The sequence below is a fragment of the Vulpes vulpes genome, chromosome 14, assembly GCF_048418805.1.
Source record: "Vulpes vulpes isolate BD-2025 chromosome 14, VulVul3, whole genome shotgun sequence".
NCBI lineage: Eukaryota > Metazoa > Chordata > Mammalia > Carnivora > Canidae > Vulpes > Vulpes vulpes.
In genome coordinates this window covers 99,745,394-99,772,362 of record NC_132793.1, presented here as the reverse complement: position 1 = coordinate 99,772,362, position 26,969 = coordinate 99,745,394, and the positions used below count along the sequence as shown (strand labels likewise).

The window sequence follows — 26,969 nt, the reverse complement described above, 5'->3', positions numbered from 1 at the left end:
TCTCCATTTGTCTTCCTATCTGGTCTGAACCCCATGACTTCCCAGAGCAACCAACCTGTACCTGGTAACCCGACGAGCTCTTACCTCCTTAACTTGGGCCTGGTTGCTTTGCCAGTTTCCAATCCTAAGGATGCTGATCCAGTTGCTTCTGCCTGCCATCTTCTCTTAAGGGACACAAGCCTTCTCTTGGATCCCTTAAATAGAGGGGCCATTCATGCCTCTTTTCTGGAACTTCTTTTTTTCTAATTTGGCCCTGTGTCTGTCTAGCTTCCTTAGACTGTGAACTGCATACAGGACAGTCATGCCAGTGGCATCTCTGTTCCCCCAGGGCCCAATCTGTTTGTGCAAAATAACCTATGTTTGCCTAATTTGGTTGAACAGAAAATTTCTGCCTTGGCAGTGACTGCTCCCAATCACTTGGCGCTGTTACTCCTTAGATTTAAAAAGCAAGATGTTTATCGGGTACAGGAAAAAATGCATAGAGAGAAATGATAAAGGGGCCCAAGTGGATGGTATATATGCATTCTTTTGAATGGACATGTCAGGGTGAGGTTTCAGGCAGAGGTGTCTGGAGAATGGCTTTTCCTCAAGTGCAGTGAGATTCTGCTAGCATTCAGGGACTCTCATGTCAAGCAGGCTCATTTTAGTGGTGACGGTACATCTTGGTATCTGGTGATGACCTTGGCTCAAAGATGGGAAAACATTGCATCTATGTGGAAAGGAAAGAAGTTGTACTTGTCTTTGCCTGCATAGAGGCTTCCCTGATGTAACCAGTCCTGGGCCAGCAGCTCTGAGCCTATAGGAACAAACCTGTGAATGCACTCATAGAAATAATCCGAGGGCCTGCTGCCTGGAAGCGAGGGAGTGTCTCACACAAGCTGATGCCAATACTCTACTTGTGCAACTACTTGGGACCCACTGCCCAGCTCTGCCCCTTTCCGTCTCTGCCTGGGGGAAGTGCAAGCATGCAGCCCACCTGTGTTCTCAGGACTACCAGGAGGCCTGTTGCTGAGAAGGGTTTGTGGCAGCAGGGGGCGGGGTGGCCAGCGTTTGAAGTCAATGCTACCTGCCTTAATTGGTCAGGCTTCAGTGAATGTGCCTTAGTCTTCCCTAGGAGGGGCCGAGTCTATGAGAGGCCAAGACCTAATGAAGAGAGCACCGCCTTCGTTGGCCTCCCCTGGCCTGGACACAGCAGCGTGCCCTGAGAGCTCACAGTAACAGTGCACATTCTCCTGCACACCTTGACCACCAGCTCTGGCGGTAGCCCCAGGCATCCGTTTCTGGGCCCAACACCATTGATCTTGTATGGCTCCCAGTGTCCTCTCTGTACTTGAGCATTATCTTCCATTTCAAAGCCCTTCTGTAAATAAAAGCATGTGTTTTTTTTTTTTTTAATTTTAAATTTTATTTCATTTGAAGTCATTATTTTATTTTTTTACAGTTTCTTTGAAGGCTTTTTTCATTTTTTAAAAATTTAAATTCAATTTGCCAACATATAGTATAACACCCAGTGCTCATCACATGCCCTCCTTAATGTCCATCACCCGGTTACACCATCTCCCCACCCATTTCCCCTTCTGCAACCCTTTGTTTGTTTCCCAGATTTAGGAGTCTCTCATGGTTTGGTAAGAAGTTTTCTGATGCTACAGCATATGGAGGATTTCACTTCAGGAAGAACAAAGGCCACCATTCTAACCACACCAGCCTGCTCCCCTCCCTTCTTGCTTCTGGTTGGGCTCAGCCCCTGGGACGCCTCGCAGGGGATCAGAGGGTGGGTGGTCACAGTCAAGGCGTTTCCTTCCTTTCTGGGCCAGGCCAGGGTTTTGGCAGAGGCTGTGCTCCTCACAGCCAGGTTCTGGGAACCTTGCCTTGGCCCTGCCAGCCTTGGGTGGGAATGGCTTCCTGTTCCTAATCCTTGAGCACTCCAGCACCTTTGTTTTCTCACCCCTGCCCACATCTCTGTAAAGAGCCCTCCTTCAACTTCTCTTCAAAACCTTTCCAGCCATCTGTCTCTTGCTGGGGCCCTGCTGGATAATCTGTCCAGGTGTCCTCTGTCCAACCAAGTAAAGGCTGAACCCTATCAAATCCTGGAGTGGTTCTCAGGAGCTGTGTGAGCACTTGTGTTTTTTCACGAATAACATTTACATGTAGTGAGACACAGGGCTCCTTCTAGCCTTGGCCTTTACCCGACAGGCCTCCGAGTGGGTTTTTTCAGTCAAGGGTCACAAGGAAACCTTCGCAGCTCCTGCTGAAAGAAGAGAGGGCAGCAGGGAGATATTTTTCCTCTTAAATTTGTGCCCAGGGCAGCCCCGGTGGCACAGCAGTTTGGCGCCGCCTGCAGCCCAGGGTGTGATCCTGGAGACCCGGGATCGAGTCCCATATCGGGCTCCCTGCGTGGAGCCTGCTTCTCCCTCTGCCTGTGTCTCTGCCTCTGTCTTTCATGAATAAATAAAACCTTTAAAAAAATAAATTTGTGCCCCAGATGTGGTCTTTTCTGCCTCCAGCCCTGCATGACAGTGGTTTCCCTGTTCAAGAGGTGCCTGTGCATGAAGTCCCTGGGGTCCAGGCCTATGGCCTCTCTGTGCTCAGCAGGGCCCTTCCTTCGGCTGGCTCCGGCTGGCTCCGGAGTGAGGAACGATGCTTCTCCGGACGCGTGCTGCTCCTTCCCCTTGGCCATGCCCTCCACCCTGGCCCTCTCTGCCCACGGAGCCGGCGTCCCTCCCGTTGGGTCTCTAGAACTCCAGCCTCCCGCTCCCATTTGGCGTCCGGGGGCACTCAGAGCTGATGAATGAGCAGCCAGTTCTGCCTGGAGCTCCTGCTTTTGTCCTATCCACAATAGTGTATAGGGCTCCACACTATCTATTGCTCCTGCCCATTCCTCCATCCACTCTATTTTCTAGAAAAGCCCATTTTATACTCCTCTCCTTCCTCCCTCCAGGGTCCCTGGGTCTTGGGTGCTGGGAATGTGGAGGGAGGGCCTCAGTGTGTGTCAGGTGACGTCACCGCAGGGGAGTGCAGGTAGGCCTCCCACACCACTGGGAACTTTAGGCTAATTTTAACTAGGCCAATTGACAGTGGAACTTCTACAACCAGAATACTCCAGAGGGAGGAGGCAAGAAGTTCTCAATCTGGGGCCCGAAAGGAAACACCTGGAAGCAGTGAGGAAGCTGCCTAGTAAACAGCGGCTCATGTCTATGTTTCCCCCGTGTCTGGGGTCTCCCCTCCATCCAGTCACCTTCTCACTTTTGGAAGGCAGCCTGGATTGCTGTTTGCAACTCTTCAAGCAGAAACAATCACAAATTACTTCAGGTGGCAGAGATATTTTTATTTTTGCAGAGCAGAGGCAGCATTTATTGGCTATGGAGTCTAAGTGGCAGCTGTCCTGGAGCTCCTCTCGAGTCCCTTCTGGACACTGGTCTCCAGTCGGAGGAACAAGAAAGGCCACCACGCTAGGGGGCAAGGCTCCCCCTTTCTCCCTGAGAGGTCTCTAGCAAGCCCTCCACTGGAGACAAGTCTGACAGGGTGCCTTCTACGAGGTCCAGCTGGAGGTAGGACTGGAGGGCAGGTTCAGGGGCAGGCTTCCTTTCCATCACAGCCTCCGAGCCTTCCTGGGGCGGCAGCCATTGTGCGGGATAGGAGTGTTGTCTGTGATGGAGATCACCTCCAGACCCCCCATGGTCAGTCCCTTGATGGCAGACTGGAAGGAGCAGAGAACAGCAGAATGCCGTGGTCCCACACACGATGACCCAGCATGTCCAGGCAGGGCTCGGAGGGGCACCAGGGGGCTGTGAAACCTACAACTGTTCTCTCACAACAGACACCCAACCGAACCAAACCCTTCACCGTGTCCTCACCACTGTCAATTTCTCTAGAAACACCTGCCACTTCCCACCTCGTGCTTTACCATCTGAAAACCGAGATTACCTATGAACCCCTACACACCTACCTTAAGCATTATGCTTCTGTAGTGTCCTCTGTCTGGAATGTACCCTCCCTCCCCACATACCTGGCTAATGCCTCACTATTCTTGAAAGTCATTACAGATATATCACCTCTTCGAGGATATACCCAGTGGGCTCCCAGCACCTTGGGCGCAAGCTTTACCACTGTACCCACGAGTCTGTGCTAAGGGACCTGCCTGTGACAACCCCCCCACCTTTCTATGCCCAGTGCCTGGCACACAGCAGGCACTCAGTATGGGTCTGATAAATTAAACTCGATGACCTAGACTTGCTTTTGAGAAGCTCTGTAGGTTAGAAGACCAGAAAGAAACTCCAGCCATCCTGGAAATCCGCCAGAGGCTTCTTCCATTCTCGACTCTACGCTCAAGCCCGTTTCTCTCACTAAAGAAGCACACTCACTGCAGAGACTCCTGGCTACTTACCAAGCGCCCTGGCCCCAGGCCCTTCACCACCACTCGGATGTGGGTCACGCCCTTCCCCGTGGCTTTCTGGAGAGGAGAGGTGAGTGGTTAGTGCTCTAGAAAGAGAACTGCTACATCCAAACCCTCTTGCTGCTACCATTTGGAGCAAGAGGGTTACGAGTTCTGGGGGAAAGGCACCCACACACGTAAACAGGCAGAAAACAGGGAAGGAAGCAAAGGACACATGGTCACAGTGCAGGGCAGACACCAGCAGAGAGCACAGAATGCGTCAGATTCTAGATTTATAGTCAACTGTGATCCTGGTTAACCCAGGGCGGCACTGCCACCTGATGGAGATTTCTAAATATCACTCACCTTTTCCTCAGTAAATGCAGAATTTTAAGGCTGAGCCTAAATAACCCATTGAAAAAGTTATCGTTTTCAGGTGTTTTAAATTTTAAGTGTTATTTAATATTTTCTCTCTTGATTATAAAAGTAGTTCATTATAGAAAGTCTGGAAAACACTCAACAAAGTCACTCAACCTGCCATGCAGAAGCCACTATTAACACCGACCTTCTAACTGTATACAATCTGTATTGTATACTGACGATCATTAATACATGGCAAATAATATGTTGGGGCATCGAGCTTTATTTGAAGGCCAAGGTTTTCCCTCAGGAAATACTTCTTGTTTGGCAGAGTGTGAACCTTTGTGAGGCTGGTGCTATGGTAGACAGCACGTAGGCCGCGATCCCAGACCGATGACTGAGCAAGTCGCACTCTGGACTTTAACTGGCTCTTAAAGACATGGGTAATACTAAGCATCTTCTGAGGATTTAAGGTAACGAATGTAAAGTGTCTGGTGTACAGCAGACGGTCAATAGGACCATATTGCCAATGTGCTTCTAGAAAGGTCCGCAACAGTTCACAATGAAATTAGTATTGCTTGAGAGAGAGAGAGAGAGAAAGCGACAGAGAGACCTCTTCAAACTGCCGCCAAGGTGGGGTATTGAACAAGAGTTGTCCAATAGCATTGTTTCTGAACGACTTCAAGAACCTTCCTCACAGGGATGAGCCATGCAGAAAATGGAACCCATCATAGAGGGAGCCAGAAGGAACACACACTTACCACAGCGGCGGCTATGCCTGCTGTTTGTGCAGCAATGCCCGTGCCCTTCTTGGCGTTCCGGAATCCCTCCGTGCCACAGGAAGTGCGGGCAAGGGGCTGGTTAGCGGCAGAGACCACCTGGATCTGCGTGCTGAGGAAGCAGGGAAGTGCACAGGCTATGACCACTGGCCAGGGAAGTAAGGGCACTGATCCAGGGCTGTATGAGCCCGCGGAAGATCAGCTGCTTTCCCTTTGAGCTTCTCAGATGAATGCTTTTTGAACTCCTACAGGAGGTGTCTAGAGGTCAGAATCATCCCCTAAACCTCATCAAAACCTGACATGTCAATCAATCTAAGGACTGCTCTGTTAATGGACCACATGTTTGTGTCACCCCAAATTCAAGTTGAAATCCTAACCCCAGGGATGCCTGGGTGGCTCATGGTTGAGCATCTGCCTTTGCTTCAGGTCATGATCCTGGGGTCCTAGAATCGAGTCCCACATCGGGCTCCCTGCAAGGTGTCTGCTTCTCCCTCTGCCTGTGTCTCTGCCTCTCTCTGTGTGTCTCTCATGAATAAATAAATAAAATCTTAAAAAAAAAAAAAAAAAAAAGGAAATCCTAACCCCAAATGTGATTGTATTTGGAGGAGGGGCCCATGGGAGGTGAGTAGGTCACAAGGGTGGAGCCCCCATGAGAGGAATTAATGCTCTTATTATAACAGGGATAGTGACTTAAAAAAAAAATCCCACAAAACCATTATCATACCTAACACAGTAAGCAATATTACTATAGTGGATAATTTTAATGCTAAATGACACTGTTCCACCATCAAAAAACTTTTAAGTGACACTTCTTTTCTAGTCATCTCTGACTTTAAGAAATACTTAGACATGATTTTCATTACTCCTTGGCCACCATCGCTCCATCTTCTGGCCTGAAGAGCTCTCTGAGGCATCATGTAAGGAGAGAGGGAGAGGAGCAGCTAGGGGGAAGATAGGGGGTAGCCCCGGTTCTGGGCCATCTGCCTGTCGGCCTGGCTACAACTGCCCTTCCCCCCTAGCGGAGCTCCCAGGGTGTCCAGTGCAAACAGAAGCATAAGAGAAATGCCTGTCCCTGATACAACTTCAACAGCGATCTACAGGGCTGGCCATAGGTGCTTCTACACACAGGGAACACTAACCTATGTCCTTGTTAGCCTGAAGAGGGGAGAAAAAGAAATCCAGGTGCTCTCATTTGGAGCTTCTCACATGAATGCTGGGTGAATCCTGTGGCATCTCAGCTGTGCCCCACACTCCATCCCCAACGAGCAATGGTTTCTTGTATGGTTCTCTGAATTGCTTCATGGGCAGGCTGTGACCAAAGATTGACCCCCTCCCCCGGCAGGGGCTGGTCTGCAAAATTGTCCCTGATGTCAGGATGGCTTCTGCTGTCAACACGCAGCTGGGGAGGCCCTCAGCACTCACGTGGAAGTCACACATTAAATCACAACTCTCGTTTAGCCCTACAAGGTTGGGGGTCAGTGCACAATGGCCCAGGGTTAAGTGCTTCTTGCAGATTTACATTTTGGTAGGTTTGTTTGTCAATAAATCATATCCTCTTAAACCACTGCTCTCATGTTTATCTCACCCATCCTCTGTTCCCCAGGATCTAGTAACACTTAGCACACCTTCTTAAATGTTTTCTGCAACTCCTGAGTGAGGCCAGGAGATACTAGTCCTAAGGCACGCAGAGAGAGCTGAACACTGTAACGTGCTCAACCTAGCTCACATTTCATGAAATCTGAATAAACTTTACAAAGACATGTCGTTTCCCAAAACAAGGAGGAGAGGCGTTGGAGGGCCTCTGCATTGACACTACCAAGAGGAATGGGGGCCCCTGGGTGTGCCCCCCCAACCACTCTCCACCGCCCATGAAGGGGAAAGAAGCCCCCTTGAAACCAGCCCAGGTGCTTCTGCCACTTACTTGTTGTAGGATGCTTTAATGTGTGCGATTGGGATCTCTTCGAATTTCTTTCCTGCCCACCTCAGAGGGCTCTCCTGTCCTGGAACTGGAGGGTAAATGCTGTAATTAAAGAAACACTTGAGGTAAAAACTCTACCCCGGATCTGCTCCTAGGGTAGCCACCCCAGTCCACCTCAGTTCAAAGCCCAGTTGGCCATGCTGTGCTCTCTTTAATTCAAATACAGGTGTCCTTCAAGATTCCAGACACAAGTAAGCCTGCTGTTGCATTCTGCCTACATGCTCGGATCAGACCCGTGTGTGTATCCCCTAACACCTCCTGAAATTCAATGGACTTTAGTTTAGAAAATACTCTATTACAGGAGTACAATCCTGCCCCGGAGCCCTACCTGTCTTCCCAGAGATAGATTTCAAAAACAAAACAGAAAATAGCATAACGGTCTTCAAGGGTGTTCCTTCCTGCCCGGCCTGATCTGGAGACAATGCGACCCCTCAGCAAGCTGTGGGCTTCTCGACCTGCAAGCCAAGATGGAGAGTGGATGGGGCTCTGATTGGACATTAATGTTTAAAACTGCATCATTTCCCCATAGATCGTTTCACCTACTGACTCCGGGATCTAAGAACTAAGCCTACTAAAGTCTGGATGTGCTAGTGTAATGCCTTTATATACAGCAAGGGTTTTTTTAAGTTTTATTTATTTTATGAGAGACAGAGAGAGGCAGAGACACAGGCAGAGGGAGAAGCAGGCTGCCTGCAGGGAACCTGATGTGGGACTCGATCCCAGGACCCTGGGATCACTCCCTGAGCCAAAGGCCGATGCACAACCACTGAGCCATCCAGGTGACCCACGGCAAGAGTTTTGAACTTGAGAGGATTTGGAGCTTGAACCATTTAACTGAAGGCACGGAGATAGGCCTTTAAGCCGACCAGGTCCAACGTGCAAAGGAACAAGTGGTTCACCCTGGGGCAGCCCAGACCAAGGAAAGACAAAGCCTTCTGGGCACTGGCCTGCTGCCTCTTCATATCTGTCCTCACAACCGGGAGAATAGAGAGGGGCCAGCATACATAGTGTCTCTTCGGAAGGGCCATGGATTGAAAACAGCCTCTGCTCTCCACTGCTGAAGGGCTGGAAGGGAAGGCTGACTCCCATCACAAGCAGCTCAGGCAAAGAAGTGCCACCAACCCTGACGGACCATGATGGTGTGGCAGCCGCTGGAACCTGGCCAGCTCAGCTGTAGTTCCGCTCCCAGATAAAGAAAGCCTGGCCTCACGGTCTGCACCCCACTTCCTAATTGTGGCTAGAGACCATATTTTAAAAATGCAAATGCATGTAGAAAAATGTGGGATTATAGCTCCTGGCTCACTACTCCCGTCACAATTCTATGCATGGCTTCTGTAAGATCCTTCCAATCCCTTGGCTTCTGTTTCTTGACCTCCTTTTCTCCAATGATCCTGTGTCCTCTGGCCTAGCCTGGCTGCTTCCTCATGTGGTCACACCTGGCCTTTGTCATTGCCACGTCTGCACACCTCGTCATGACCTCAGGCTACCACCTCCAGGCACACCCCTGCTACCCTCACTCTAGGAACCCTTCTCCAAGCCCACTGATTCACTTTCCCTCACTGCCCCCAGGCCTTTCCTTCTCTCCTGGCCTCTAGTAAATTCCATGACCAATCATTATAATTGCTCCTTTTGCATACCTCTGCCTCTTACTTCATCGTCCCCTCCTGGCAAACTCTAACCATGGCTGAATCCATCTCTCCTGCCACTCTGAACCTGGGCATGCCCCTGCACAGCTGGCTACGGAAAAATCCATACCAATGTTGACTGGTCTCTATACGTATCGTGGTTTCTCAACTTCAACACTATTGACATTTTGGGCAAGAGAATTCTTTGTTGTGAGGGGCTGGCCTACGTGTTGTGAGGTGTTCAGCAGCATCCTCAGCCTCTACCCACTAGTTGTCCCTCCACTGTCCTAAGTTCTAACAACCAAAATGCCTTCAGACTTTTGCCAAAAGTCCCCCTGGAGGCCAAACTGCCTCAGCTGGGAACTACTGCTTTATTTTATGACTTCTAGCATCAAGTGGGCCCTCAGACTGCCTGGCAACCCGCACTGTACACATGTCCCCAATTCAATTATTCTTCCACTCTCCTGGATGACTACTTTAAACCGTCCTTTGTCTCCCTAAGCCTCCACCTCCTTCTCGTCTCCTCACAGCCAAATGATGACCTTCGGAGAGAAATACAAGCAATCAGAATTTCTTCTTGCTTCTACTACCAAACATCTGTGCCCACAATCTTTCCCTTCTCTCCTCTTATGATGCTCCACTTGTGTTAGCCTCTCAAGGACATCATTCCACCAATGTTTCTACCCCATGTCATTCCTGTCAGCAGAACATGCTGACATCCCCCAACCTAAAAACAAACAAAAACCTCTTTATCCCAAAACCTTCCTGAACTCCTGCCCATTTCTCTACTCCCTCTCAAAGAATGGACCATACTTGATATTTCTTTCTGTCTTCTATTTTCCTTGAACCCACACCAATCAGACTTTAGTCCTATTATTCCACCAAAAATACTCTAGGCAAGGTCACCAACCAACTCACTGTGTTAAATCAAACGAGCAGTTCTGTCATCAGCACAGTGACTTATTATATCAATAACATCTGACACGGCTGATCTCTCCAGCCTTGAAACCACGCTAGGTTTTCTTACCACCTCTCAGGAGTTTCCCTCTTTGTCTCCTTTGCTGATTTTTCCTCATCTCCTAAATTTCTAAACACCAGAGGACTCTAGGTTTCGGTCTTAGGACCTCTTCTCTTTATCTACAGTTACATTCTTGATGATCTCGCAGTCTTGTGGTTTTAAACGTCATCTACACGATGAATCTTCCAAATGTGTGTGTGTCTCTAGCCCCCATCAGTCCCCTGATCTCCCTTTCTAAAAGCCCACACTGTATCTCCATTAGATGTTAATTAAGCATCTCAAACTTAACCACCCAAAGCCAAACTCCTACAGTCTTCCCCATTTTCAGAAACAACAACTCCACCTTTCCAGCTGCTTAGGCCAAAGATTTTAGTGTTCCTTCTTCATTCTTCTCCTTTTCTCACACCTTACACGAACACATCTTGTTGGTCCCACTTTCTGTATGTTCTTACCCCGAAAGCTGTCATCTTGACCCAAGCCACCATCATTCCCTGCCTGGATTATTTAAAAAATCTTCTAACCACTTAGAAGACTTCTCCCGGCTTCCATCCTTGCTTCTCGACAGTTCCATTATCAACATGGCAGCCAAAGGGACTCTTTAAAATGAAGCAACATCATTTCAGCCCTCTCTTCAAAATTCTCCAGTGGCTTCCCATCTCATTCAGAGTCAAAGCTGTTTGAAGTCCTTAGGAAGACCTACAAGCCGGTAGGGCTGCCTCCTCACAGATGGGCGGCACCACTCATCCCCTTCCCCTGTTTTACTCCTCATGCCACACTGACCTTCTTGTACTCCTCCCAATTGCTAGACACACTCTCACCATCTGTCGTACCCTCACGTTTTATGTGTTTTCTATTTACTGCCCCCTCCCACGAGAATTTTTTTTTTAATTTTTATTTATTTATGATAGTCACAGAGAGAGAGAGAGAGAGGCAGAGACACAGGCGGAGGGAGAAGCAGGCTCCATGCACCGGGAGCCTGATGTGGGATTCGATCCCGGGTCTCCAGGATCGCGCCCTGGGCCAAAGGCAGGCGCCAAACCGCTGCGCCACCCAGGGATCCCTCCCACGAGAATTTGAGTCCTATGGGGACAGGGTTTTTTGAGTGTCTGGTCATTGATGTGTCCCTAATGCCTTAAACAGTGCCTGACATTGCTGAACGACTATAACAGGATGTTGGCTTAAATTCCTTCAGCAGCATCCCACCTCCCACTGCCTACAGTGGGAACAGTGTGAAAGCTGCACGATTACAGATGAGACCCTCAGCATTCTGATTCCTTCTCCTGTTGGCCTCTTGTGCCATCACACTCACACCTGAATGTACCACGTGCCTTTACACAAACTATTAGCTTTGCCTAAGATGACCCCTTTCCCATTGTCCAGCTGAACTCCAACTCCGTTCAGTTCTCAGCTCCACATTATCTTGCCGGCAGTCTTGGCTGATCTCCTCGGGAGTGAGACACTCATTCCTTCACCTCTCATCCACTACTGACCAGATTATGCTGCATTTGTTTGCATGGCTATCTTCCCCAGTAGCCTGTGACCTACTCGTGGGGTAGAACCATCTTCTGTACTTGCATTCCCAGCATCTAGCACAGCGCCGGGCACCAAAATGGTTGTGAATGCACGCAGGGGTGGTGGCACTGATGGAAATGCAACGTGTCAGTCCCTAGGGCGGAGCACAAAACCCATCCTGCAACAACTCAATAACCTACACCACCGCGGAGCACCCCCAACTCCCACGTTGCAACCGAGACCCAGGGAAGGTTGTGAGTCAGCCTTGGGACCCCTCTCGGTGGGAAAAAGGTGATACTTCCGCTCATTCACTGATCAAAGTGTTCACAGAGCGTCTGCTGTGTGCCAAGGCTCATCGCATTTGACCCCCGCAACCTCTCTCGGCACCTTTTCCATCTGTATATGAGAAAGCTGGGGCTCAGGGACTAATGTGCACAAGCTCCCAAAGATGTCAAGTGGCACAGTTGGGAATTCACTGGTCCTCGGACTCTGGACCGTGACGCCGGTGTCCCGAGACTTAACTGGCCCTCACCTGAAGCCGCTGCGGCTCGGAGTCGAAGCCTCCGCCTTCTCCCCAGCCTCCTGCTTGGCAGCTTGGTTTTGCAGCTGCCGGGCGCCGGCGTGGATGGTGGAGGCTGGCGCCCCCGCCACGACCCTGAGGGGAGAGAAAGCTCAGTGAGGTCCAGGCCTAACGGCCACTTGCAGTCCAAGCAGCTCAGGGGCACGCGCAGGAGCGCAGTCGCCGGGGAGTGGGCGGGGGGGGGGGGGGGCGGTGATCATTCTCACCTGGGCGTCGGGGACCAAGCCCACGACCGCAAGAGCCAAGACCTCGTCGTCCGTACCACCTGCATGGCTGGAATTGACCCCCGTCAGCCGCCGTCCGCGGCGACCGCGGCGCCAGCACCACGAGAGCTTGTGGGGGAGAGCGTACAAGGAAAGTCATCTCATTACTCTTCATAAGGCCCACTAAAGATTTTTACTCCCATTCAAATGCTCTACGATAACTAACATTGAGAGTGCCCACCGAGAGTTTCTTCCTTTTGCCCTAATCTTCTAACATGAAATCTTCGCCCACCCCTCCATATTGGAATGGTTCATTCTAGTAGCTCCCCGGACGGCCCGCGGGCTCTCACGCGCTGCCTTGTGGGAACATGCGATTGGCCCAGGCCCCGCAGGGAGCCGCGGTGCACTGTGGGAGGGTCGGAGTATGGCGGCGCCCGTAGGGCGGACTGTGCTTGGGGTGACCAAGGGCTGGCGGCGGCTCGAGGGGCTCCGGACCGCTAGCCTCGGTTCTCGCAGCCTGTCCCTCGCGGCCGCACCCTCGAGCAGCGGGTCTCCATGGCGTCTTTTGGGCGCGTTGTGCCTGCAGCGGCCACCGCTGGTTTCGAAGCCGCTGACCCCGCTGCAGGAAGAGATGGGGGCTCTCTTCCAGCAGGTAGGATGGAGGTGCGGCCGGCGGCTTCAGGGTGCTGTTGCGGAACCCACAGAAGCACGTGGGCCAGGGCTGGATTCCGACTCCGGCACCAGTCAGTCTGCGTAACCTTGAGCAAGTCCCTTCGTTTCTCTGAACTTCACGCTCAACCTGCGCACCAGTATCTGCCTTACAGGGTTGGCTCGCTGCGTACAAGGCGTTCGATGTTGTCGCGTTAGGCAGCTCTTTAGAATTGTTTTCCTTTGTGGTCGGATACACGGTAATTTTAAAAAATTTTTTAAAAAGATTTTATTTATTTATTCACGAGAGACACACAGAGGCAGAGACACAGGCAGAGGGAGAAGCAGGCTCCATGCAGGGAGCCCGATGCGGGACTCGATCCCCGGAATCCAAGATCACGCCCTGAGCCGAAGGCAGACGCTCAACCACTGAGCCACCTAGGCGCCCTGGTACTTGCTGATTTAGAGAAGGGGGAGTCTGATGTGATGTTTATAGAGGAAGGTAGTGGGCACATCTATGAGATGCCTGTGATAAGCGGCAGATGAGGAAACGGGCAAACATTAAGTGTAGTGGCTGTGAGGGGCGTAAATCCCCACAGATAGTGATTGAAGGTTGTTTCCCTAGAATTTGAGATGTTTGTGTGTGGTGTGTGTGTGTGTTGGCTCCTAAGAGCTCTAAACTTCACTTCGTGGTTTTTGCTTGGTTTATTTATTATGTAAATATTGATCATTTTATAGATAGTCACTTATCACCTATTTTGCTAAGTGCTAGAGATGAGTAAGACAGACCTGCTTCTGGTTCTCCGAGTGTTCGGTCCAGCGGAGGTGGGCCAGTCAATAACCAAATAATCCCATGACTATAACCGCAGACCCCGGTGAGTGTTGTAAAGGAAGACGCAGGGTAAAACGTTTTAACGGGGACATCTAAGTTGATTCAATGGGTGGTGTCAACGAATATCTCCCTAAGAAAGTGATGTTTAAATTGAAATCTGGGAGCACCTGGTTGGCTCAGTGGTTGAATGTCTACCTTTGGCTCAGGTCGCCTGCTTCTCCCTCTGCCTGTGTCTGCCTCTCTTTCTGTGTGTCTCATGAATAAATAATAAAATCTTTAAAGAAAATAAATTGAAATCTGAAGGATAAATAGGAATCTCCTAGAAGAGCATGAGGGAAAACATTCTAGGAAGAAGGGAGTGCATCTGTAAACTCCCCGAGGCAGGAAGGCTCACTGTGAGATCAAACACTGACAGAGGAGTGTGGTAAGTGGGCAGGCAATGCCTGTCCCAATCCCTCTGTTCTTTGTAGCAGCTTGACTTCCAATCACATCCTAACATTTTAGCAAATGTAACTCAAGCCCAAAGTGCGGGTGACCTTTTTTTCCTTTTTTTTTTTTTTTTTTTTTTTTTGTGGTGTTTTGATTTTATGTTTGGTTATGCTGGGTGGTAAACTTCTGAGTCTGTCAAGTGTGCTATAGCTCTGTTTTCTCTTCTACCTGTTCTTTGTTTTGGTGTGGCTATTTTGTGCTTTTAATTTTCCTAGATTGAGGTAGAGAGAAGTAGGTATTCAGACCATGAGCTTCGTGCATTGGATGAAGCCCGCCGACTGGCAAAGAAGAAAGCTGACTTGAATGATGAGGAAGATGATGAACAGGATATACTGCTGGTGCAGGATTTGGAAGATGTATGGGAGCAGAAATTCCTACAGTTCAAACCTGGGGCTCGCGTAACAGGTGTGTGGTCTTTTCAGGCCAGCAGGAGAGAAAGGAAAGGGGAGTATTGTGGTTCCTAGATAAAGGACATTGGCTTAGCCTTTGCTTTGTATTTTAAGTAACAAGTGATTGCAGAACTTCCTTCAGGTGGGAGGAAAATAAATCCTTTTCCCTGTTTCTCACATCCACCCTAATAAAATTTTTAAAGGCAAATGTTATTTTTGAGTGGAAGGTAGGGGTGTTGGGATAACCTATTCTCTCTCAGTTAAACTTTATGAACGTTATTTGAGTTTAACTCCTAGTTCAGGTGTGAGAGTGGGGGGAAATTAAGCCTTTCCCACTAGTTTCCTGTGTTTTATCTGAAAGCTCTCCTAAAGCAGAGGATTGAGTTCTCTTATCTTTGCTTCAGAGATGAAGCCTGAAGAACAGAGAAAGTGGGGCCAAGTTAAGTCACTAATAGTGTCAAAACCAGTGAAGTAGTAGTGTTTGAAGTAGTGTGGGTAGCTGCTTTTCCAAAGGCTCAAAGTACTTTGTGTTGTGCTCTTCAAAGGAGAAGTTCAGCTTTTGGTTTTCTCTTCTTACATTGTAGTTTTCTTAAGATTGTGAGACTCTGAAAGAGGTCTGAATTAGAGAGATGGATCAGGATTGTAATTTGATTATAAGAGGACAGAGGTTGTGGCTCTACCTTAAAAGAAGACTGCAAAACTCTGTTCTTTCTTGGTTCTGGCAGATCACAGTCTTTGTCTTCTGTGATCCCCTTTTCTTCACAGAAGCCGATAAAAAGAATGACCGAACCTCACTGCAGCGGAAGCTAGACAGGAACCTTGTTCTGTTGGTCAAAGAGAAGCTTGGAGACCAGGATGTTTGGATGCTTCCCCAGGCAGAGTGGCAGCCCGGGGAGACCCTCCGAGGAACAGCGGAGCGAACCCTGGCCACACTCTCAGGTGAGTTCTCTGCTTCCCTCTGAACCTCACAAGACTTGCTTCACACTAAGCCACAGGATATGCAGGCTGACTTGTTAGGATGGCTGGAAGGATTGGAGATGGGTTGTTAATGGGAACTCTGAAATCAATGAAAGTTTCAACTAGAAAAAAATCTTAGATTAGGCAAAAGTCTTTGTCCCAGAGAGGTTTTTAAGTTTTTCTTCTATTTCTTTTTTTTCCCTTTTATATAATATTGCATTTGGTCTTCTTGATGGCAGAAGAAATAGTTCTTTTTTTTCCTTGTAAAAAGTATTTGCTTTGTTGAACTCCATATTTTTTTTCCATCCTTTGTGTGGAGTTGAATTTTCCCCCCTCAAATCTACTATTTCATTCTCCAGATAATATCCACCATGTCTGCTGCTGCTTCTGAAGGGAAAGCAAGAGGTCTGTCAACAGGTTTTGATCTGGAAGTTTTAGCCAGTGGCTCCTTTCTTCATAAAGGCTCTGCTTGGTCTTAGTTCCAAGCTTGGGGAGGTTGGTAAAACTGCTGGGTTGGCTGAGTAGATCTTGTTCTGCCTTCACCTCCTCTATGGAACTTGGGAGTTCCCTTGTGGGTCCTTCCTCCTCTCACACCTCTCTTTGAGTGGGCCGGTGTTGCATCAGGGCACTTTGTGGTTGCCTTAATAGATTTAACAACTGCTTTTGTACCTGAAGAACGGAGAGGTTCAATTTCTGCTCAGTGAACCTTGTCTTCCCAACAACACGCACAGCCTTCATTTCCAGGTTTTCATGGTTTTGCATATTCCACAGGAAGAGATAATTCTAGTACTTTTTCAGGCTTAATTGGCCCATACCTTCTCTTGAGTCCACTGTTGTAAGATATTTAATTGTAGTAGGTAGCCATCGTAGGTCCTGCTGATTCGATGGGTCCTACTCGCCTTCTCTTTAGTGGCATTTCTGTCTCTGTTTGGAACGCCAGTGGAATTCAAAGTTCAGACAGGATTCCGATCATTAGTATTTATGCCAGATTTTCAGATTTTATGCCACTGAAAACTTCATTATTTATTATTCATAAAAATGATCATGGTGTGCTTGTTTGGCTTTCTCTTTTCCCACAATTTTGATTAGTTTAATCTATGAATTTCTTGAAGTGGGTTTTATTTCATATCTGCATAGGATGAATCTTTTCCTGATCTGCTTCGCATAAACTTACCTTTTTTTTTTTTTAAGCAACATCATTGTACTGAGAACTTAAAAAACACAAAGTACCTTTAATTCTTTCATATCTAGAATATGGCCTGTCACTCGTAATTCTCTCTTTAGCCCATACTTAAGATCCTGAAGAAGTATTTGGTGTTTCAGAACGTTTCTGTCTAGATAATCCACTGCCTTCTGAAATTGACTTTGAATTTTGAGTGTCTCTTTGAAAATGAGGACATTTTTCATTTCTTGGCTCTGGTGTCATTTTGAGGAAGATGTCTTGGTGACTCAGTAATGGACAATCTGTATTTTCCCTGAGAAAGTTGTTTCTGCTGTGATTTAGGTTCTGCCCCAGGGCCCAGTACAGGAGCAGCCAATTAGAAAGTGCCTAGACTTTCTGTACGAGGCTTATTTACTTATCTTAAAATGGGTGGTTTGAGGGGCAAGCATTCAATTCAACACACATCTAGGGGTCTGAAAATACCCTCTAGGGATGCAGGCTAGCGAGATCATCCCTGTGCTTTCCCTGTCCCCCACTGAGATTTAAAAATTTAGTGTGTACTTTCAAAATTGACAGTCCTACCACTCTCAGACTGCATCTCTTCTTATCCTTGCAGCTTTGCTTAGTGGCCTGACACTTAACTCCTTTACCCAACTGGAAATGTCAGAGTTATCTTTGACCTCATTCTTACAGTCTGAAGTTATCAAGTTCCACCTGTTCTATTCTAAATATTCCTCTCTTTATTCCCACAGTGTTAACTGTCACCCTTTTTGCTTCTCGCCAGATCAGGTTTTCTCATCCTTGGCACTGTTGACATTTGGGGCCAGGTAATTCTTTGGGGCGGGGGGAGGCTGTTCTGAGCGTTATGGGATGGTTAGCAGCATCCCTGGCCTCTACCCGCTAGATGCCAGTAGCACTAGCCCATCCTCACTTGTCCTAGTCTAACAGCCAAAAATGTCCCTAGACATTGCCGCCAAATATTACCCTGGGAGTGAAATCACAGTGGTTGAGAGCCATTGTGCTAGACCTTTGAATTAGATGCCAAATAAATTCCCCATGGCTTTCATGTCATTCCCTTCAGTGCTGCCAGAATGAACTTTCCAACAAATCTCTTTGCCTAGAAGGTTTCCCAAAAAAGTTCAGACTTGCAAGAATGGCCTATAGATCCGTTTGCTCTGGTCCTGAGCTTGCCAGTCTTCCATCTGGCTGCACATTGATGTATATTCTGAGTTCCAATCTAGCAGACCTTCTGTGTTCCTCCAGTGATGTGGTCATTCATGTGTCTGTTTTGTGGCCTGCTGATCTCTGACTGGAATGGTATACTCCTCCTTGGCGTGACTACTCAGTTTTGAAGACTCGGCTTATACATTATACCTTCTGTGGTGGAACCTTCTCCAAGCCTCCATGTAGACAGAACTAATCCTCCCTCTAGGTTCCCATAGTATTTGTGTGTGCCTTGATTCACATTATGCAACATTTACTCTGAGCCTACCATTTGCTGGATACTGTCTGGGCAGTGGGGTTACAGTGATAAATAGGACACTACCCCTGCTCTATGGGAGCTTATGTTCTAGTGGAGTATATGCTCTTTCACTTACTTCCATTGCCTGGTAATCTGTTTATTGACACATTTTTCCCCCAGCTAAAATTCTGACTCCTTTGAAGGTACAGACAGGATCTATCCCCTTCCATCCTCCCAGCTCTCAGCACAGTGCCTGGCTCACAGCTGAGTGTTTACTGAATATGTAGATTTGGCAGTGTCAATACCACTTTACTGGCCCTGCCACCAGTGCAAACACCTGCCAACAAAGCAGCAGCCAGTGTGTGACCCTTTGCTCCTTGGCCACGAAAAGCCTGGGGGGCTTGCGAGAGCAGGAGTGAGACAGAATGGAGTGGGGAGGGGACCTTCACCATGCTTCCGTGTCCTCCTTGTCACCTAGGAGGTGGCATCTGGGTTTCCTGCCAGGATCACTGTGTTCAGATGCTCAGCTTCCCTCACACATATGTGATTGACGCTTGCTCTCCCTCTCGTCTGCCACGCAGAAAGGGCTTCCACCTTGGCACAGCTTTTCCTCCTCCTAATGTTCCCGCTGTAATGAACAGACATGAAAGGAAACATACGAAAGACACATTGACATTAAACGGTGCATAACAAATAAAATGTGTTGATTTATTGTGAAGTTATTAAAATGGTAATATAGAATAATTAAAATGACAAAAGCTCAAGAAATGTAAAAGTGTACACCCATATATATATGTATATATGAGTCAGAGTCCATTTCTTTCCTCCCCTTTGGCACCTCATTTCCCACGTCCTGCAAGATGGGCTTCCTCCAGGTGGAATTCATGGTGAAGGATGGACACATGTACGTTTTTGTTGGCTGCTGCCCAGTCCTGCAGAATGTGCATAATGCTGGACATTTTTAGGTCTGGTGTAAGGAGTGCCTGCTTGTCTAGGCCCCACCAACATATGGAAACGTCTCCTTAATTTTTGCTTATCCAGTCAGTAAAAAATGGTCTCTTTTGGATTAGCGGTTTCCTGCTTGCTAGTAAGGTTGACCGTATTTTATTTTCATGGGTTTATTGGCTGCTGAAATTTCTCCATGATCCTTTGCTCATCTTGTAGTGAACTGTTTCTTTTTTCTTCTTGATTTGACTGTATTTTTTAATCTGTTTTTCCAGATATATAGAAAAATATATATTCAGTGAAATAAGTGGAAAAATTCGGGAAAGTATAAAGAAGCTTGCCAATGTAGTTCCACCACTCATAGATACCCACAGCTGACATTTTGTGTTGTAGATGAACTCATGTCATATATCAGTTCTTCATCGGATGCTCCAGTAGTGTGTTTTTTTTTTTTTTTTTCTGTAAAGTTTTTATCTATTCATGAGATACAGAGAGGCAGAGACATGGGCAGAGGGAGGAACAGGCACCCGGGGTTGAGGGGGTGCCCAGTGTGGGACTCCATCCCAGGACCCCGGGATCACAACCTGAGCCAAAGGCAGATGCTTAACCACTGAGCCACCCAAGCACCCCCATCAGTGGAGTGTTTTTGTGTTTTTGTTTTTTTAGTACTAAGAGAAGCAATTTGTTATATGTGGTGAAAAAAATTATTTTTAAAGATTTTATTTATTTATTTATGAGAGAGAGGCAGAGACACAGGCAAAAGGAGAAGCAGGCTCCTTGCAGGGAGCCCGATGTGGGACTCGATCCTGGGTCTCCAGGATCATGCCCTGGGCTGAAGGAGGCGCTAAACCGCTGAGCCACCCAGGCTGCTCTGAAAAAATTGTTAAAACAGTTTCTAGTACATGTAGTATAGGGTAAGAAGTAATACTAGTTTTAGAGGCATCCGCTAGTAACAGTGTTTGGTGTATCCTTTTATTTTTTATTTATTTAATTTTTTTTTTTTTTGGTCTTTTTAGGAATTGCAAGCACATACATACTTCATCTGTTTTTCCCCCGCACATAGTAGGAGCATGGTTATATACCTTCGCTTCTCTTCTTTGCAGCCTTTAAGCATCTCTCTGTATCAGCATGTGAAGCCATACCTTAACGCTTTCTGACATGAGCATATGATTCATAATATACATGTGCTACAGTTCATTTAACCAGTCTTGCTTTTAGAAATAAGCTGTAGTGAATGTCTTGTGTACCTACCTTTGGTCACATGGGCAGAGAAACATTTCTGGGAAGATCAAATTCTAGAAGCCAAGTCGCTGGATGAAGGGGTATGCATAAGGTATGCATAATTAAAGTAGATAATTCTTGCCAAAAATAGAGGTTAACACTAATTTCTACCCCCCTGATGGTGTGAGAGTGCTCATTTTTCTCTTGACAAGCAGTGTACAGCTCAAAGTTTTGGGACTTAGTAATGACATGTTGTTTGAATTCTTACTTCTTTAATTGTTAATAAGATTGAGCATCTTTTAATGAGTTTATAGGTCAGTGGTATTTATTTTTATGTGAACTTCTTGTTCTATGTTTAGTTCATTTTTCTTTTGGATCTATTGGCTTTTTCCACATTGATTTCTAAATACTAATACCCGAAATTATTCCTCCTTTGTGGAGTGTGTTGAAATATTTTTGTTAGTGTGCCCTTTTGTCCTTGACTTTTATGCTTTAATTTTCTTTATAGAAAGATTTAGTTTTATGTAAATAAAATGTTTTTGTCTTTTACAGATTTTTAAGATTTGTGTCTTGGTGAGGGCTTTCCCTCTCAAAAATGATATGGAAAGTATCCTACATTTTTTCCTAGTACTCTTTCAGTTTCTTTTTTCTTTAATGAAAAATTTGAAAATACAAAAACATTTAGAAAATATTAAACATCTATGAAACCACCATCCAGAATGCACAATCCTTTTATGAAAGTTAAATTTATATGGTTAAATCTTTGATCTGTGTAGTGTCAGTTTTGATGTAAGGACTGAGGTTGGTGGAATCCAGCTTCATTTTTCCTGTTGAGCTAGCCAGCTTTCCAAATGCCAGGATTCGTAGGTCCTTTCCCCTTCCTTTGAAATGCTCGGTTGGGGTTAAACCTTTGTTATAGATTCTAGGTAAATTCCAACCACCTGTCTGTGTCTTTTAACTATTGATATGATGTTTTCACCCTACAGAAGTCAAATTGGGTCCTCTTTTTGCTTTTCAAGTGACACTCCCTTTAAAAGGCTAAGAGTGGGGCAGCCCTGGTGGCACAGTGGTTTTTTGCCGCCTGCAGCCCAGGGCATGATCCTGGAGACCCTGGATCGAGTCCCACGTCGGGCTCTCTGCATGGAGCCTGCTTCTCCCTCTGCCTGTGTCTCTGCCTCTCTCTCTCTGTCTCTATGAATAAATGAATAAAATCTTTAAAAAAAAATAAAAATAAAAAATAAAAGCTAAGAGTGGGCAGCCCAGTGGCTCAGCGGTTTAGCGCCGCCTTCAGCCCAGGGCGTGATCCTGGAGACCCGGGATCGAGTCCCATGTTGGGCTCCCTGCATGGAGCCTGCTTCTCCCTCTGCCTGTGTCTCTCATGAATAAATAAATAAAATCTTTAAAAGATTAAAAAAAAAAAAAGAGGTTAAGAGCTTTGCTTTACAGATACCCAGTGTAATAGTCCTTCATTAACAGTGATGGCCAGGCTGAGTCTAGAAGCTTGGTGCCCTGACTCCAGGTAATGGTATCTGAACTGCATCACTAACTTCAGTTTGAGAGTAGTAGCTTGGCACATGGGATAGATCCAGTGAATCTGGAGCCCATGAGCCCGTGGGCCAGGAGCATTTGGATGGAGATGGGGAGAGGCTCTTCAGGAATGACCCTCGTCCTCACTCCCAGAGATTGCTTTACCTCACACTGGAAATGACTCTCACAGAGACCCCCTGGCATTTGAGGGGCCAAAAGTAAACAGATGGGTGCATCCTCATTTTCCAAATCTTCCCCTCTTCCCTTCAGAGAACAACCTGGAAGCCAAGTTCCTGGGAAATGCCCCCTGTGGCCACTACAAGTTCAAGTTCCCTCAGGCATTGCGGACAGAGAGCAGCCTTGGTGCCAAAGTATTCTTCTTCAAAGCCCTGCTATTAACTGGAGACTTCTCTCGGACCAGCAAGAAGGACCATCACGTCTGGGTCTGTAAGGAGGAGCTGGGTGACTATTTGAAACCCAAGTATCTGACCCAGGTTAGGAGATTTCTTTTGGACCTCTGATGGGCGGTGCCACCTGTGGACAATACTCGACCAGGCCTGGGACGGTTCCTCAAGGACATCATGTACTTATCCCATCTTTGCAGGGAACAGCATGCAGCCAACTAAATTCAGAGAAATAAACAAGTTTATCATTGTGTGGGTCTCAGCTGATTTGTCCTTCGAGGATGACTGGCTTTTCCCTGTGCAGAGAGAGCTGTCCCATAGGGTGCCTTTCCCTTGTTTCCAAACTGATAGTTGTGTGTTGCATTACTTCATAGTGAATCAATTGGCTTCCTGGGCCCAGAAAGAACCAAAGGAAATGACCTAAGAGCCCTGAGTTCTGTAAAAGCTAGTCTCATGCAAAGAAGGTAGTTCTACCCAGTTCCTTAGCCATTATCCATTTTGTGTTTTCCTCCCTTTGTTTTTGATATGGAGGTGTATCAGGCTAGCCTAGGAAGTTATTTCTTCCTTTTTCTTTTCTTCTCTCTTTTTTTAAGATTTTTTTTTTTTAACTTTTTTAAAGATTATTTACTTTTTTGGAGAGGGGCAAAAGGAGAGGGAAGCAGACTTCCTATTCAGCAGGGAGTCCAACCTAGGGGTCAATCCCAGGAGTCTGAGATTATGACCTGAGCCGGAGGCAGACACTAGACTGGCTGAGCCATGCAGGAGCCCCCTTTTCTTCTCTTTGTTGTTTTCTTTTTTTAAGCGTTTTGTATTTAAGCATTTGAATTTAGTCCTGTTTTGAAACAGTTGTGTGAAATAAGCAGGGTCTGATTGCCCTCTCCATTTTATAAATGGGGGAGTCATGGCCATATGGGATTTAGGCTGAGAATCTTAGGTCACTGATGGTACAGGAGGAGAAGGCTGACCTCTTGCTTCTGGTCTTGGGTTCTTGATCCCTCCTTGTGTTGCTTGAGTCCTCACTGGTCCCAGTGCTTGGCAAATGGGAGGTACTCTGAACATTTGTTAAATGATTAGAAGAGAGGGAAGGTCTCAGGCATGCCTCTGCACAGGATGGCGGTTCCAGTAGCAAGGCTGCTGTCCTGAATCCCAGTTTCCTGCTCTCCTCTCAGCCTTCTGGGTTAAACAGACTGGCCTGTCTGATGTAAGGTGGTGAAATGGAATTCCTGTTTCTGCTTCAGATGTAGCCTTTCATTCTGAGTCAGGTAAGTTGCTTTCCATGATCAAAATGAAGGTGCTTAGTCCTGATAATGCCCTCCTTCCTCTGTACCCCCATGTGCCTGCTCTTCCCCCTCATCTCAGAGGGAGACGTCCTCCAGCTGAGGCTTGCAGATTTCATGGGCAGTTGTGATGCCCTGGGAGTGAGAGGTGGGTGCTAGGAGAGGGCAGATGGAGGACCAGGGGTGCATTTCTCTTTCAGGGTTTCAGGGTTAGTTGTGTATGTGAACTATACTGCTATACTGCCAACTATACTCGCCTGAGGGACCTCCAGCCTAGAACGGAGGGAATTCCCAGAGTGAGGTGGAGACTGTGGTGTTGTGATTTATAATAAATATACAGTTGGTCTCTGTACCCACTCCTTTCATAAAACTAAAACCTGTGGAATTTCCTGTGCTTAGAGCAATCAAGGTGTCTTCTGTCATGTTAATGAGGTGAGTTTTAGGGAGTCCCTTGTAACCTAAGGATTGGGGCTGGTTGCCAGGGAAGCCAACCATGTGACTAGAGGGTGGGAACTTTAGTCTAACTCCCTGACCTGGGAGTGGGAAGGACCTAGATGGAGTTCAATCACCAATGGCCAGCAATGGAATCAACCTTGCCTAAGAGATGAGTCCTTCATAAAAATCCAAAAGGATGGGTTCAGAGAGTTGCCAGGGTTGGTGACCACTTGGGGATTTGGGGAGAGTAGTACAGTCCTAAGACAGCATGAAAGCTCTGCCCCCTTGTCCCCCATCTTGCCCTGTGCATTTCTTCCATCTGGCTGCTCCTGAGTTTATGTCCTTTTATAATAAACTAGTATTCTAGTAAGTAACCTGTTTGAGTCCTGTGAGCCATTCTAGCAAATTAATTGAACCCAGTTTGGTAGTGGGGCGGGGGGGGGGAATGTCTTAGAACATCTGACGAACCTGTTGTTCAAAAGCACTAGTGCCTGGACAGGTGATTGGCATCTGAAGGATGGGGGGATGCGGGAGGTATCTTGAAGGACTGAGCCCTTAACCTGTTGGATCTGATGCTCTCTCCAGGTAGATTGTGTGAGAAGGGAGCTGAATTGTAGGACACCCAGCTAGTGTCTGAGAATTGCTTTGCGAGTGGGAAGAACTCACACACTGGGATTGGTACCAGAATCTTTTTTTTAAAACAGTTTAGTGTTTCTTTGTTTTGTTTTTTTTTAAAGATTTTATTTATTCATTCATTCAATGAGAGACACAAGGAGAGAGAGAGAGGGAGAGACACAGGCAGAGAGAGAAGCAGGCTCCATGTAGGGAGCCTGATGTGGGACTCAGACCCAGGGCTGAAGGCGGCGCTAAACCGCTGAGCCACCCGGGCTGCCGGGTAGCAGAATCTTAATGACTATTCTTAAGATGCTCTGTTTTGTTATCAAGTTGTTTCTTTAATGGGAAATAACACGTACAATTGGTAAATAGAGAAACGGTGTCAGGATAATGCAAAATTAGGTTAGTTCGTATAACATTTTCCCCAGAACATTAATATTTTGAAGTGATCAGGGACAGGATTGAATTACCTTAAGAAAAAAGCCGCAAATTTTATAGAAGTGCCTTCCTTTATTACGAATAGTAGCTGGTTTAGTAGCTTCAAAAATCACTGTTAGTGACTCCACGGTGTTAGGCTGTCTGGGGAAATGGAGTGGAAAGAAAGATGCTGGGAAGGCACCACCCTCCCCTTTGTTTTACAGAATTGATGAAGAAGGTCCCTTCCTGGATCACGTTTTTTATTTTGATGGAACTAGTCCCTGTGTGTCAGGAAGAAGCATGAGCCCCGGGAGCAGAGACTCAAAGGACCAGTGCACATGCCCAGTGGGGGCTTAACTGCAGCAGCATCACTGGGTTATTTGTGCCCTGGCCACAAGATCCCATAGTATCTGTGTTGTCTGCTCTAACCCCCTTTTCCCAGAAGGCTTGTTATTTTTGGAGTGTGATCTTGCAGAATGCAAGCTCTTTTGGCATTACAGTCAAAATGACTATTTGCTGAATGCCGGCCTGAATCTTCTACCGGCTGCCAAACATGACCAAAAAATCGTTTCTAGTGTATACTCTGGGGAAAAGATCATCAGGGAACCAGGAGGTGATGTTCTCTGTGTTTTATGGGGACCTTTCAAGAGAATGATGGGAAGAAGCAAGAGTTAAGGTGTGAAATGCAGGCATCAGGAGTTGTGGTCTGAGGTGTGTTTGTGCACCCTTAGAAGAAAATGCAACTGTGTGTAAGACACATGAAACAGACTACCGAGCTCACTAGAAGTCTCCTTTAAAAGTTTAGGGCCTACCTGGTGCCTTGCCTTCCCAAGTGATTTTTAGTCACTTCCGTTTTTTTTACCTTTGCTATTACTATGGAGAAAATATTAACCACTCTTAAAAAAACTTGTTTTCCTAGTAACCCAGCCTCAAGAGTACTTCCCTCTGTACCTTTTCTGCACCATGTAGGTGCTTCTAGACTTAGCACTTTATAAGACAATGAGTTGTCTGCCTCCTACACCTAACTGAACTTCTGAGTCCTAGGACAGAGCCTGCCTCATGGCCACCCTTAAAAAAATTATTTAAATGAATCACTCCTCCTCCTTGAGCACTGAACTTAGGAGTCAGGAAACCTGGGTTTGAATTTCTTTTGACCTTAGGTAGTGTCAACGGAGAAGGAATTCACTGAAAATTTAAGCAAACTGCAAATTATTTGGGTAGTTAGTTCTGCCATTTGGGATACACGGTCTCAGGTAAAAACCTTACTGCATCCTGAGGAAGACAAAGAAGGGGCAGAGTGAAAAAGGCAAAAGGTCACAAGTACAGCTCTCATTCAGGTCCTCTATGTAAAACGGGGATTGAAACTAGGTTAACTAGGGGGCACTTACTTAGGTGGCTCAGTCAGTTAAAACTTCTTGCCTTCTCAGAGTCCTGGGACCAGTGCGTGCCAGCATGGGGTTCCCTGCAAGGAGACTGATCTTCCTTCTGCCCCTCCCCACCAACTCCTCTCTCTCAAATAAGTAAAATCTTTTTTAAAAAAAGGAAACTAGGTTAACTGGGGTTGGTTGGGCCAATATGCAAATGAAGGGTTGAATTGGCTGTTTTCAGAGTGAAGAACAGATGATTGTGGTGAGTAAGGGAAGTCCTGGCTGAGGGCTTGTCACTGGCAAAAAGTTCCTAGTTCCTCTGATAAGGATGGGCATAAGTTTCTCCACCCTTGTGGCCTCCTGACCCTATCTTAAAGACATTCTTGGGGTGCCTG

General features: G+C 47.0%; 3 protein-coding genes and 1 pseudogene across 3 annotated transcripts in view; 2 read left to right on the top strand and 2 right to left on the bottom strand.

Annotated features, from left to right (window-relative positions):
* Positions 1-2,047, top strand: part of DET1 (DET1 partner of COP1 E3 ubiquitin ligase) — a 48,840-nt gene extending 46,793 nt beyond the window's left edge. The window contains exon 4 of the mRNA XM_072737261.1: positions 1,603-2,047. Coding sequence (XP_072593362.1) covers positions 1,603-1,912 — 310 coding nt within the window. The 3' untranslated portion in view covers positions 1,913-2,047. The remainder of the gene's footprint in view (positions 1-1,602) is intronic.
* A 1,257-nt stretch (positions 2,048-3,304) lies between these two features.
* On the bottom strand, positions 3,305-12,565 carry MRPS11 (mitochondrial ribosomal protein S11). The gene is made up of 6 exons (XM_026001267.2): positions 12,431-12,565; positions 12,177-12,299; positions 7,433-7,531; positions 5,494-5,623; positions 4,385-4,450; positions 3,305-3,697 (listed from the first exon to the last, which is right to left on the bottom strand). Exons 1-6 carry the CDS (start codon positions 12,493-12,495, stop codon positions 3,590-3,592), a joined length of 591 nt encoding a protein of 196 aa, XP_025857052.1. The 5' UTR covers positions 12,496-12,565; the 3' UTR covers positions 3,305-3,589.
* A 278-nt stretch (positions 12,566-12,843) lies between these two features.
* Positions 12,844-22,714, top strand: MRPL46 (mitochondrial ribosomal protein L46). Its single transcript, XM_026001256.2, has 4 exons — positions 12,844-13,079; positions 14,612-14,801; positions 15,551-15,724; positions 22,330-22,714. Exons 1-4 carry the CDS (start codon positions 12,852-12,854, stop codon positions 22,578-22,580), a joined length of 843 nt encoding a protein of 280 aa, XP_025857041.2. The 5' UTR covers positions 12,844-12,851; the 3' UTR covers positions 22,581-22,714.
* Positions 16,218-18,818, bottom strand: LOC112918558 (tudor domain-containing protein 3 pseudogene; annotated as a pseudogene).
* Positions 22,715-26,969: the final 4,255 nt, after the last annotated feature.

Coding starts and splice junctions, on each gene's coding strand:
- MRPL46 (XM_026001256.2), top strand. CDS start 12,852: ATGGCGGCGCCCGTAGGGCGGACTGTGCTTGGGGTGACCAAGGGCTGG. Junction 13,080..14,611: donor TGGGGGCTCTCTTCCAGCAG/GTAGGATGGAGG, acceptor TAATTTTCCTAG/ATTGAGGTAGAGAGAAGTAG. Junction 15,725..22,329: donor AACCCTGGCCACACTCTCAG/GTGAGTTCTCTG, acceptor TCTTCCCTTCAG/AGAACAACCTGGAAGCCAAG.
- MRPS11 (XM_026001267.2), bottom strand. CDS start 12,495: ATGCAGGTGGTACGGACGACGAGGTCTTGGCTCTTGCGGTCGTGGGCT. Junction 5,624..7,432: donor ATTAAAGCATCCTACAACAA/GTAAGTGGCAGA, acceptor CTGCTTCCTCAG/CACGCAGATCCAGGTGGTCT. Junction 3,698..4,384: donor GCCTGGGGCCAGGGCGCTTG/GTAAGTAGCCAG, acceptor TGCTCCTTCCAG/TCTGCCATCAAGGGACTGAC.